Source organism: Notothenia rossii (assembly GCF_949606895.1).
Source record: "Notothenia rossii genome assembly, chromosome: 8".
Taxonomy (NCBI): Eukaryota; Metazoa; Chordata; class Actinopteri; order Perciformes; family Nototheniidae; genus Notothenia; species Notothenia rossii.
Window position 1 is genome coordinate 4,104,315 of NC_136906.1, and position 13,774 is coordinate 4,118,088.

Below are 13,774 nucleotides of genomic sequence, written 5' to 3' on the forward strand. Positions count from 1 at the left end.
ACTCAACACAAGCCCCGCCTCTAAATCATATAAAAACGTTTCAACCAATAGTAAAACTCTCACTCAACTCCCATCCAATCAGAATCCATCTAATGGGCGGGGCTAAACCCAACTCGCGGGAAACTCAGACAGGAAGAAGTTGACTTTTTCCCGCGGAGCAGACACTGAGCACCATTTTCTCTCGCAGTTTAAACCCATCGTGGTTTTTTATTTAAATTACGGAAAACTAGCTTGTTTTAAGTTCCTTTTCGTGTTGTTTACCGATCTGCTTCAGTATGTCTGGATTTGATGACCCCGGGGTTTATTACAGCGACAATTTCGGAGGGGGAGACGGGCATGGAGGCGATGAAGGAGGGCAGAAGAAGACCCAGCTGAAGAAAAGGTTCCGAGAGTTCCTCCGCCAGTTCCGAGTGGGAACCGACAGAACCGGGTTCACCTATAAATACAGGTCAGTTCATCATCATTATATAGGTTATAACAGTGCAGGGGATGTGTGAAAAGAGCGTCATATATTTTTGTTTATTAGTCATATCTGTATTCATATTAATACAGTTATACTGGCAGAGGTAGACAAAGTACGTGGATCCTTTGCACAACTACAAGTAGGAATACCCTAGTATAAAAAATACGCATGTAAAAGTACTTTAAATCAAACATAGAAGTACACAGAAGGCACATTTTTGTATAATTAGGTGCTGTCACTAATAAATGCATATAAGTGTATTTAAATGTTGTCATTGTTCAATATAGACACCATTTTAAGTACTTTGTAGTATATTTATGGATCATATCATTTAACTACATGTGTTTTTGTTTTTTGTAACACATGATGCAGTATTATGCAACTTCGCTACCTAGTACAGTTTTTAAAAATAAGCTCCATTTTGTTGTTTACCTTCTGTTCTCTTGTTTTTGGGAAACGTTAGATCTTCTTTACTGAATTGTTATGTGTCTGTGTTGTGTTCAGAGATGAGCTGAAGAGGCACTACACCCTGGGGGAGTTCTGGCTGGACGTGGAGATGGAGGATCTGGCCAGCTTCGATGAGGATCTGTCCGACTGTCTGTACAAAGTCCCCTCTGAGAACCTGCCCATGGTGAGTTACACAACTACATTCATACTTGTTAGAAAGATCTCACTGGTCTCCGGCTTGAGCTTCAATCTCAGGATCCATGTATCTGTGATCCTCTCCAGAATGGAAGTAGTCATCACATACAGAGCATCAACTAGTTCCTGAACAGTGTCCTTCACATGCTGATATCCAAGAGAGGGAGTTCCACAGTCACAAGATGGAGGAATAGAAAGCAGTATTCAATGTTTACTTCAGATTAGCTCCACGTCAGAAATGATCATGCTTGTCATATGTCTCTCTCCATAGAGGCTGAATCATCATGTTAATCACATAGCTATCATATGCCTCAAACAGTCCTGATGCTCTGCTAGGTAATCACACATCCTGTCATGTTCACAGCTACAGTTGGTGTACTCTGATATTGGAAGAGGACATTCAGTATTTTCACAACAATACTCATACCTAAATTCATATTAATATATCTTATTACTCCCAGTTCACCTCCTGGGCGCTGTGCAATAGCAGCCCACTGCTCCTTAAACGCAGAGGAACAATTTCACTCCTGATTCCTGTCCCCAAAGTCGTTGAATAGAAGTCACAATATTCAGTTTCTGTTTCATTGGCAACAAAATGTAGATAAGATACGATAAGATGGACCTTTATTAATCCCAGTGGGGAAATTCAGTTGTTTAACAGCAACAGGGTTAGGGTGAAAAACAGGACGGCACAGATTAATACAATTAAAGATTAAAAAACAACAACTATGAAATGAATTACAATGAACATATATATAATTACTATAAAAATAGATATTGAATGTCATGAAGATCTCCTAGTTTTCGGACATTTCCCCACAGCTTTAGTCGGCTTTATCTCTAATGTTTGTGTGTATTCCAGCTGGAGGAAGCAGCGAGAGAGGTGGCGGACGAGGTGACCCGCCCCCGGCCGGTGGGGGAGGAGAAGGTGGAGGACGTCCAGGTGATGCTGCGGAGCGATGCTCACCACGCCTCCATCCGAGGCCTCAAGGTACCTGAACGCCTCTCAGAGAGTACCTGAATGCCTCTCAGAGTACCTGATTGCCTCTCAAGATAGTCTCTCATCCTCAGAGTACCTGAATGCCTCTCAGAGAGTCCCACATCCTCAGAGTACCTGAATGCCTCTCAGAGAGTACCTGAACGCCTCTCAAGATAGTCTCTCATCCTCAGAGTACCTGAACGCCTCTCAGAGAGTCCCACATCCTCAGAGTACCTGAATGCCTCTCAGAGAGTACCTGATCGCCTCTCAAGATAGTCTCTCATCCTCAGAGTACCTGAACGCCTCTCAGAGAGTCTCACATCCTCAGAGTACCTGAACGCCTCTCAAAGAGTCTCACATCCTCTCGCATTTCCTTAATGCAAACAATTGACACAATATCTGTTTTGTTTTTATTACTTCCGAATTTTAATCCATGTAGATACTGCTAGATGATAGATACTAGATGATAGATACTAGATGATAGATACTAGATGATAGATACTAGATGATAGATACTAGATGATAGATACTGCTACATTTGACTATATTTTAATTTGTTTGTAATGTTATTATAGTGTTCTTGAAATAGTTCTCTCTGTATTTTTACATTTGTTTTACTTTTACGTATGCACCACGTAACTAAGTCGAATTCCTGGTACGTGTGGACCCACCTGGTGATAAACCTGACTCTGACCACCTTCTCTCTTCCCTCCGTTCCCTCGTGCAGTCGGAGCAGGTGTCTCGCCTGGTGAAGGTGAGCGGGATCATCATCTCGGCGACGCCTGTGAGAGCGAAGGCCACCAAAGTGTGTCTGCAGTGCCGCGGCTGCCGCTCCGTCATCAGCAACATCCCGCTGCCGCCGGGCCTGCAGGGATACGCTCTGCCGCGCAAGTGCAACACGTGAGTGAGGGCGATCGTCTCTGTTGTGAAAGATCTCTGTCTGCTATCGTTAGGCAAATATTAAGGCTCTCAGATATAAAAACATGTCTGATGTGTGTTTGCTCAAACTATCAAACAGATCATGCATTTTACGGCCCTTTTGTACTCTTTAGAATACTTTATGAATTGTAAGGTGTCCTTGGGTGCTTTGAAAGGCGCCTCTAAATATAATTAATTATTATTTTAAACATCCCTCATACCCCTCTATTGATACAGAATGGAATAAATACATATACTACAATATACACATTCACTCACTCACACACACACTAGGGATGGGACCGATTAATCGAATATTTGAATATTCAAAATTATTCGAATATGAGTTATTCATATTTTTATTTTATTTTTTGCCTTTGCGAGGTTCCAGCGCTAACAGTTCATGAGCGTGCTCCCCCGCCCCCTGTCACCCCTCGCGACACATGAGTGGCCAGCCTAAACAACAATGAGCGCTGCTTGGCAACCGTGTGTGGCGGCAAAGTGCATAGACATTTTGACAGGAGAGATTTAGTTTTGCCGATATTCAACATATTTACATGTATTTATTTATTTCCAAAAGTTATTGAACTTTTTTTTTTGTACATTTCGGTTAACCGTTTTTTGGGGGGTCGAATATTCGAATATACATTTGCTTTCAATTTCCCATCCCTAACACACTCACAGACAAACACTAAACACACTAACGACTTGACTCCCAATATTAATTTAAATGATTTTATTGACTTGAAAATGATCGTCTCCGCTAAGAAGTAGTGTTTGTTGGGGAAATGTTTTCCTCGGCCCTAACCTTTGACCCAGTTTATCAGTTTGACCTCCCTGAGCTCCGGCCTGTGACCTTGGGCTGTGCTCAGTGTTCTGTTCCTGCCTGATAGAGGAGTTATAGTGCTTTATGTTGTTATGCAGCATGTTGACTCTTCTCTCAGGACCAGCTAAACACGGGTCTGGGTTAGAGATCTTCAGAAACACAGAACATGTTTTTTGAATTCTCCGCTGAAGCTCCAAATAAACCCTCAGTGTTTGCTAAGGCTGTGCAATGAATCGTATTTTAATCGCAATTACGATTTTGGCCTGCCATAATTACAAAAACATCGAAAAAACCGATTAGTTTGCTTTGCTAGGTTGTGACAGTGCACTAGATAGAACATATTTGATGTAATTTGTTTTTATTTATCATATTTATATATGTTTAGTAGCTTGTGGAAGTGCGCTCCAAAATATTTGTTGATCCTGCTTATTGGTATTTATTATTTTGATATTATTTATTTGTGTATTGGTTTTTCAGTTGAATTATACGTTCAGGGTAATCAACAGTTAAAAAGATACTGTTCAAATTATTTGTTTTAAAGTTCAATAAATGGATGTTTTCAAAGTAACTGGATAATCGTATTTAATAATCGTGATATCAATTATTGACCAAAATAACCGTGATCATAATTTTTGCCATAATGGAGCAGCCCTAGTGTTTGCCATCAGAGCTCCAGCTCTCCTCGTGTGTCTGAGTCTCCATGGCCATCACAGTGCGGGGATGCGTCCTGGAAGAGGGTCCTCTCTGTTGTGTTTAATGTGTCAGAGATGCAGATGTTTGTGTCACATGATAAATCTTCCCCTCCGTGTTCCCCCCCCCCCCTCAGTGAGAATGCCGGCAGGGTGAAGTGTCCGATCGATCCGTACTTCATCCTCCCCGACCGCTGCGTCTGCGTCGACTTCCAGACGCTCCGCCTGCAGGAAGCTCCGGACGCCGTGCCGCACGGAGAGATGCCGCGCCACATGCAGCTCTACTGCGACCGGTGAGACTAACACACACACACACACACACACACACACACACACACACACACACACACACACACACACACACACACACACACACACACACACACACACATAGACACACACACACTCACATAGAGACACACACACACACACACACACACTCACACACATAGAGACACACTCACACACATAGAGACACACACACATAGAGACACACACATATAGAGACACACACATATAGAGACACACACATATAGAGACACACACATATAGAGACACACACATATAGAGACACACACACACATAGACACATAGACACACACACACACACACACACACACACACACACACACACACACACATACATATAGACACACACATACATAGACACACACACACACACACACACACACATATAGAGACACACACACACACACACACACACACACACACACATGGAGACACACACACACTCTCACACACACTCTCACAGTCACTCTCTCTCACACATATGGAGATGAATTAAAACCTGTTCGCTCCTCCTCTTCCTCCTCCTCTTCCTCCTGCAGGTACCTTTGTGACCGCGTCGTCCCGGGCAACAGAGTGACCATCGTTGGCATTTACTCGATCAAGAAGATGGCGGCGGTGAAAGCTCGAGGAAACGAGAAGAGCGCCGGCGTCGGGATCAGAGCGTCGTACCTGAGGGTGCTCGGCATCCAGGTGGACACGGAGGGGACAGGTGAGGAGACGCTGAGAGCACGATAACACTTTAATGGATCAAGTCTTTAGAACACATATTTATTTCTAGTTCTGTAATCATCAACTGCACCGATAAATACATGTGCAATAACTTACTTATTGACTTGTTTACATTTTGACCGTATTGCTCTTGTATTTGTTTAGTAATGTTTTGTAAGCGTACTGTTCAATGTATCATAGGTCCAATTTTATAAGTAAAGTTATACCTGTACTGTCTGTTATGTGGGATTGCACCATCGGGAGGGCTTGGAATTTCGCTTTACTCTGTGTTAGGGCTGCTCAATTAATCGTATTTTAATCGCGAGTATGGCTGGCAACGATTACGAAAACAACGTAATTGAAATAAAACGATATTATTATTTTTTTAATTGGTTTTTCAGTTGAATTCTAGTTAAAGTTCAGGGTAATCAACTGTTAAAAACATACTGTTCAAAAAGAAATTCTCCAATAAATTGATGTTTTCAAAGTAAATGGATAATCGTTTTTAATAATCGTGATATCAATTATTGACCCAAATAATCGAGATTATGATTTTTGCCATAATCGAGCAGCCCTACTCTGTGTAGTGACAATAAAGGAATCTAATCTAATATGTCAAAATTGAAAACCTTCGAAGTTGGAGGTCAGACCTTGACGGTGTGTTTCTCTCTTCAGGTCGTGGAGCCACCGGTTTGGTTTCCCCTCAGGAGGAGGAGGAGCTCCGAAGCCTCGCTGCGTCTCCCAACGTCTACGGCGCTCTGGCTCGCTCCGTCGCTCCCTCCATCTACGGCAGCGAAGACCTGAAGAAGGCCATCGCCTGCCTGCTGTTCGGGGGCTCCAGGAAGAGGTGAGGGCTCTCAGGGTTAGCTGTCATACGCTCAAAACATCAGGCTCTACCAACATACAATATATTAAAGGTCACCTCTTATACAAAATCCACTTTTCATGTCTTGTTTTAATATAAATATATTTTATATGTTTTATCTTTTTAATGCACATTTTTTAAGTCTTGAAGTATATTACATTTAAAACTGTACAATTAAATAAATACTGTATTAATAAATACGTGTTTAGTAACGCTGAATGTTCCCCCCCCCCCCCCCCCTCAGGCTTCCTGATGGTTTGACCCGTCGTGGAGACATCAACCTTCTGATGCTCGGAGACCCCGGTACCGCCAAGTCTCAGCTGCTCAAGTTCGCGGAGAGATGCTCGCCCATCGGGGTAATTACCCAGAATGCCATTTTAGATTAGGAGAAACGGTACAATGGGATTTAAAAAATTAAAAAAATTAAAAAAAAGTTCTGCTTGATTTGACCAGGCAAAGGTGGGAGGTGCAGTACAAATACTTTGTTACCATACTTAAGTACATGTTTCTGGTATCAGTACTTTACTCCAATACTTTTTACTTTGACTTCTCACATGTTGAACTCAAATACCTGTACTTTCTACTTCTTACATGTTGAACTCAAATACCTGTACTTTCTACTTCTTACATGTTGAACTCAAATACCTGTACTTTCTACTTCTTACATGTTGAACTCAAATACCTGTACTTTCTACTTCTTACATGTTGAACCCAAATACCTGTACTTTCTACTTCTTACATGTTGAACACAAATACCTGTACTTTCTACTTCTCACATGTTGAACACAAATACCTGTACTTTCTACTTCTTACATGTTGAACACAAATACCTGTACTTTCTACTTCTTACATGTTGAACCCAAATACCTGTACTTTCTACTTCTTACATGTTGAACACAAATACCTGTACTTTCTACTTCTCACATGTTGAACACAAATACCTGTACTTTCTACTTCTTACATGTTGAACACAAATACCTGTACTTTCTACTTCTTACATGTTGAACACAAATACCTGTACTTTCTACTTCTCTCATTTTCCAAACAGGCTGGTTCCTTTAGTCTGAATGTGTGTTTGGTGGCGTGATCATTATTATTTAGAGTCATTGCGTGCCTATTGATTTGAACACGATCCGTGTATCCATCATTTCCTGGTCTTCTCTAAAGAAGAGGGACCAATGGAAACGTTGTCATGTTGCCGTTGGTCACCATGGAAACATTCATTAGCTAACAATGACATTATTGTTCTATTAATATAAAGGGAGGTCAGGTACTCTTTAAAACAGCTGCTAGTTATGGGTACTTTTTTACTGAAGGACATTTCAAAGCCTCTTTACTTTGACTTGAGTAAAGTTTGTGTACTTTCTCCATCTCTGGTGGTTTGTGAATCCTCTGATGCTGAATCGTTTCTCTTCAGGTGTACACTTCAGGTAAAGGCAGCAGCGCCGCCGGTCTCACCGCCTCAGTTCTGAGAGACCCCAACACCCGGGGTTTCATCATGGAGGGGGGGGCCATGGTGCTGGCCGACGGAGGAGTGGTGTGCATCGACGAGTTCGACAAGGTAAGAAAATAAAAGTGTTTTTGTATTATAGTGGTGCAGGGATGACTTATTACTAGAAGTAGACCCTGAAGGCACCATCTCCCTGGTTCCCTACACAAGAGGACAATGGGATTTTTATATAGGACGCACGGTCACATGACTTCACGTCACCACCGCTAAGCTAAAGGTGGCTAATGTTGGGCTATAAAGGAACTACAGCACGGTCACATGACTTCACGTCACCACCGCAAAGCTAAAGGCGGCTAATGTTGGGCTATAAAGGAACTACAGCACGGTCACATGACTTCACGTCACCACCGCAAAGCTAAAGGCGGCTAATGTTGGGCTATAAAGGAACTACAGCACGGTCACATGACTTCACGTCACCACCGCTAAGCTAAAGGAGGCTAATGTTGGGCTATAAAGGAACTACAGAACGGTCACATGACTTCACGTCACCACCGCTAAGCTAAAGGTGGCTAATGTTGGGCTATAATAAAAGGTGGCGTGTTTTATGGCGTAGGACAAAACTTTATAATCTATGACTCATTTCTGGGTTTTAGGACTCATTCCTGCGCCACTCTTTAGACGGAGGAAGTTTGTTTTAATTTGTGTTTGAGGATTAAAGTGATATATTTTGTTGTATTTCAGATGAGAGAGGACGACAGAGTGGCCATTCATGAAGCCATGGAGCAGCAGACCATCTCCATCGCCAAGGTATTTATACACTTATGTTTTTTTAACTCCTCGCTTGAGACTTTTTAAGGCTTTAAATTGCTTTATATATTTATTTTGGTTGTGTTGGTGCATATGGCATGCATACAGACATTCACACTACAGTCTGCGAGACCATTAATGAACCATTGAAACCAGTTAAAACCCCAGTTATTGATCCCACAACCATTACATCATAAATGTGTGTATTCTGTTATATATGAATGAAAATACCTTATTTATCCCTGGTAAATGTGAAAAAAAGAATATGTAAAAATGATCAACTTATTATTTCAAGTACATTACCGGGACAGTTCCTACGAGGGTTAAAATCCCAACGTCCCTCATGCACTGAACTTAACCCCCCCCTCTCCTCCCCACAGGCCGGTATCACCACCACTCTGAACTCCCGCTGCTCCGTCCTCGCTGCCGCTAACTCTGTGTTCGGACGCTGGGACGACACGAAGGGCGAAGACAACATCGACTTCATGCCCACCATCTTGTCCCGATTCGACATGATCTTCATCATCAAAGACATCCACGACCACGAGAGGGACATGGTGAGGGTTCACTCACCGTTACTCAAAGGAAGCAGGAACAATTCATTATTGTTAATATGCAGTGGTTGGAAGTAGTGGAGTACGAATACTTCATTACTGTACTTAAGTACATTTTTCTGGTATCAGTACTTTACTCCACTACTTTTTGCTTTTACTTCTTAAATCTTTAACACAAATACCTGTACTTTCTACTTCTTACATGTTGAACACAAATACCTGTACTTTCTACTTCTTACATTTTGAACCCAAATACCTGTACTTTCTACTTCTTACATGTTGAACTCAAATACCTGTACTTTCTACTTCTTACATGTTGAACACAAATACCTGTACTTTCTACTTCTTACATTTTGAACCCAAATACCTGTACTTTCTACTTCTTACATGTTGAACTCAAATACCTGTACTTTCTACTTCTTACATTTTGAACACAAATACCTGTACTTTCTACTTCTTACATGTTGAACACAAATACCTGTACTTTCTACTTCTCACATGTTGAACTCAAATACCTGTACTTTCTACTTCTTACATGTTGAACTCAAATACCTGTACTTTCTACTTCTTACATGTTGAACACAAATACCTGAACTTTCTACTTCTTACATGTTGAACACAAATACCTGAACTTTCTACTTCTTACATGTTGAACTCAAATACCTGTACTTTCTACTTCTTACATGTTGAACACAAATACCTGTACTTTCTACTTCTCACATGTTGAACTCAAATACCTGTACTTTCTACTTCTTACATGTTGAACTCAAATACCTGTACTTTCTACTTCTTACATGTTGAACACAAATACCTGAACTTTCTACTTCTTACATGTTGAACACAAATACCTGAACTTTCTACTTCTTACATGTTGAACTCAAATACCTGTACTTTCTACTTCTTACATGTTGAACTCAAATACCTGTACTTTCTACTTCTTACATGTTGAACTCAAATACCTGTACTTTCTACTTCTTACATGTTGAACACAAATACCTGAACTTTCTACTTCTTACATGTTGAACTCAAATACCTGAACTTTCTACTTCTTACATGTTGAACTCAAATACCTGTACTTTCTACTTCTTACATGTTGAACTCAAATACCTGTACTTTCTACTTCTCTCATTTTCCAAACAGGCTGGTTCCTTTAGTTTGAATGTGTGTTTGGTGGCGTGATCATTATTATTTAGAGTCATTGCGTGCCTATTGGTTTGAACACGATCCGTGTATCCATCATTTCCTGGTCTTCTCTAAAGAAGAGGGACCAATGGAAACGTTGTCATGTTGCCGTTGGTCACCATGGAAACATTCATTAGCTAACAATGACATTATTGTTCTATTAATATAAAGGGAGGTCAGGTACTCTTTAAAACAGCTGCTAGTTATGGGTACTTTTTACTGAAGTACATTTCAAAGCCTCTTTACTTTTACTTGAGTAAAGAAGTTTAGTCAGTACTTCTACTTTTACCAGAGTATTTCTAAACACGAGTATTTGTACTTCTACTTGAGTAAAGGATGTGTGTACTTTTGCCATCTCTGCTAATATGTGATGAATTTCTTCAGACTCTGGCTCGTCACGTGATGAACGTCCACCTCAGCGCCCGCACGCAGACGGAGGGAGTGGAGGGGGAGATTCCTCTCGCCACGTTCAAGAAGTTCATCGCCTTCGCCAGAACGTAAGTCTGATAATATACAAGTCGGATTTATATACAAACGCATACAATTTCCTTTTAATGTATACATTTATTAATTGCAATACCCTTACATCTATTTATTACATTTACACACTGTGCACCTGTGTTCATATTTCTTGTGTTTTTCCCCTCAGTAAATGCGGCCCCCGCCTCTCGGCCGCCGCTGCAGAGAAGCTGAAGAACCGCTACGTGGTGATGAGGAGCGGCGCCCGCGAGCACGAGAGAGAGACGGACAAACGGCCCTCCATCCCCATCACCGTCAGGTACGTGCAGGACGGATAACATCGCTGACCCCGACGTTAGTCTTGTTCAAGTATCCGAGACTGAACCGAACATGGCAAATCACGCCGTTTTTCTCAAATTGTCAGAGTTTCTGGGAGACATCCGCGGACATTTTAGTGCACGGGAACTTCCTTTTCCTGTCTGTCAGATCTCCCGGACTTGAGTGTTATCATCCTGTTCCTTATTTATTAAACGACTAGCTTTGTCTCCCGTCTCTCGGCACTGCATACTTTCCTCCACCTGCTGGCACCAAGCCCCCAGGGAGTGCTCCGGACTCTGAGGGAAATAATCCTAGTGGCCAAACGGCGGTACTACAATTTCCATATCAGTCCGTGACGTCACTGGGCCCAGGAATACTTTTTCCCATTGACTAACAAGGGGAAAGAGACGTCTGTAAATCAGCACAAAAATAAAAAAACTCCCCAGTATGAACTATTTGATATCTCTTATCAATCATTAAGTCCTTAAAAGTTGTAAAATGCACTAAAGGCCAAATCCAGATTTATTTTCTCACTCCATTCATTCTACTGAGGCGAGAACATGAACTTGGGGGCGGGGCTTAACGGTAGGAGGCGGGGCTTAGTGACAGGAGGCGGGGCTTAAGGGGACACTCAATTCCGCTGCTCTGAGCTACATATGGGGACTTCTACTCTGACAGCAAGGCATGATGGGTAATTTGGGACATCTTGCTCTCGAGAATCTCAGGCCATTTTGTCCTCATGCGCCAATGAACAGCTCTAAAAACATTAAAAAATATATATCAGTATTTACATTGAAATGGAATAAAATATGAATGGACGAGGCCTCAGACGCTGGATCCAGTTCTTATTGAACATCCATGGCTGACCCCCCCCCCCGAGTGTTAAACTGACTTCCTGTTTCCCCCCCCCTGCAGGCAGCTGGAGGCCGTGGTGCGCATCGCAGAGTCTCTGGCCAAGATGAAGCTGCAGGCGGTGGCCGGGGAGGAGGAGGTGGACGAGGCTCTGCGTCTCTTCCAGGTCTCCACGCTGGACGCCGCCATGTCCGGAAGCCTCTCAGGTGAGTGTCAGAGCAGCGCAGACACATTAAAGGCTTAAATACGTAGGATAAAGCATGTTAAAAAAGGGAAATGATTAGTATTTATTTCTATAAAAACCTGTCTGAAAATGAGCTGATCAGATTTTGGCCACTTTATGATGTCATAACGATGTTTTGTCTTGTGTAACCATTAGCCAATCAGCAACCAAGGTAACCCCCCCCCCCCCCACCTTATCACCTGAATCTCCTCCTAGAGCACCATTGAGTTCTTTGTTACCAAATCTCTCTCAGAGGGGCGTGGGGAGGGGCTCCTTATTTTCATCTAAAGTAACAGACAGAGAATCAGCACTTTGGAAACAGGGCTGAAACAGAGGGGATTATGGGTAATGCTGCTATGATCTGTTTGGTGTTTCAGCCAATCAGAGACAGGCTCTGGATATATCTGAGAGCTGTGATATATTGATGAAGGACAGTATCATAGGGGACCTTTTTAAAGTAGAGTAAATGATATCCGTCTGTAACGTGTCTCTGATGTTCTCTTCTCTGCAGGAGCGGAGGGCTTCACCTCGGTGGAGGACCAGGAGATGATCTCCCGGGTGGAGAAACAGCTGAAGAGACGCTTCGCTATCGGCTCTCAGGTCTCCGAGCACAGCATCGTGCAGGACTTCACCAAACAGGTGAGAGGCGGCAGATAGTCAATTTACTGGGTTCATATATATTCGTATTCATGCGTCATTTATTAATACAAATATCTGGGTTTTATTTTTTATATTAAACATTTTTACTTTAAATTCTGATGTTTCTTTAATTATATGATATTTGTATTTACAGTATCCTTTATTTTAATTTTAATAAACATGTTTTTATTTGATCTTTTTATTTAACATTTTAACTTTTTTAACTTTATCAAACATTTTCATTTCGGTCCTATTCTTTATTTTTTTGTATTTAATTCAAAACGAAGCAACAGTCACAAAACCCAATTTCCCAGTTTATAGAATAAAATATTAACATTGTTTTATGCAAACATTTCTTGGTAGGAGTATGTTCACCACTAACTTTACCCCAAAAGTATTTATTTATTATTATATTTTTTATATAAAAAATGTAAACAAATTAGATGTTTTTTATCATAGTGGTCTGATCTCATCTCCCCTCTTCCCCCGCTCTGCAGAAATACCCGGAGCATGCGATCTACAAGGTGCTGCACCTGATGCTGCGGCGCGGCGAGCTGCAGCACCGCATGCAGAGGAAGGTCCTCTACAGGGTCAAGTAGAGCCAACGGAGCTCTCAATGTTCATGTAAATAGTTATAATCTGCATTTTAAAAACAGATGTCTTTAGAAAAGTCTGTTTCAGTCAGGGTGATGGATTCATGGCAGCGACACGTATCAGGATGTAAAATAAAAACAATGGAGTAAATGTCACAAGAAGAAGTTTCTGCAAGATGTGTAAAAAATAAAGTATTTGAATCATATTTTTTGAAATTGTGTTTTTATTATTCAATACCAGAGGAGGGAGAAGTACTCTGAACGTGTACTTGAGTAAAAGTAGAAGTACTCAGATCTT

The 13,774-nt window shown here is 41.6% G+C and overlaps 1 protein-coding gene across 1 annotated transcript; it reads left to right on the plus strand.

Moving 5' to 3' along the window:
* The first annotated feature begins 133 nt into the window (after positions 1 to 133).
* Positions 134 to 13,682, plus strand: mcm5 (minichromosome maintenance complex component 5). Its single transcript, XM_079642855.1, has 16 exons — positions 134 to 448; positions 968 to 1,094; positions 1,968 to 2,096; positions 2,812 to 2,984; positions 4,655 to 4,810; positions 5,366 to 5,535; positions 6,210 to 6,381; positions 6,644 to 6,755; positions 7,817 to 7,960; positions 8,591 to 8,656; positions 9,037 to 9,213; positions 10,777 to 10,889; positions 11,042 to 11,170; positions 12,085 to 12,227; positions 12,756 to 12,883; positions 13,381 to 13,682. The coding sequence occupies exons 1-16, from the start codon at positions 276 to 278 to the stop codon at positions 13,480 to 13,482; spliced, it is 2,214 nt and encodes a 737-aa protein (XP_079498981.1). The 5' UTR covers positions 134 to 275; the 3' UTR covers positions 13,483 to 13,682.
* The last annotated feature ends 92 nt before the right edge of the window (positions 13,683 to 13,774 follow it).

What these genes read in the sequence shown, in the direction of transcription:
- mcm5 (XM_079642855.1), top strand. Translation starts at nt 276, where the DNA reads ATGTCTGGATTTGATGACCCCGGGGTTTATTACAGCGACAATTTCGGA. An exon ending in GGTGGACACGGAGGGGACAG is followed by an intron (nt 5,536 to 6,209) that starts GTGAGGAGACGC and finishes TTCTCTCTTCAG; the next exon opens with GTCGTGGAGCCACCGGTTTG. An exon ending in GCATCGACGAGTTCGACAAG is followed by an intron (nt 7,961 to 8,590) that starts GTAAGAAAATAA and finishes GTTGTATTTCAG; the next exon opens with ATGAGAGAGGACGACAGAGT.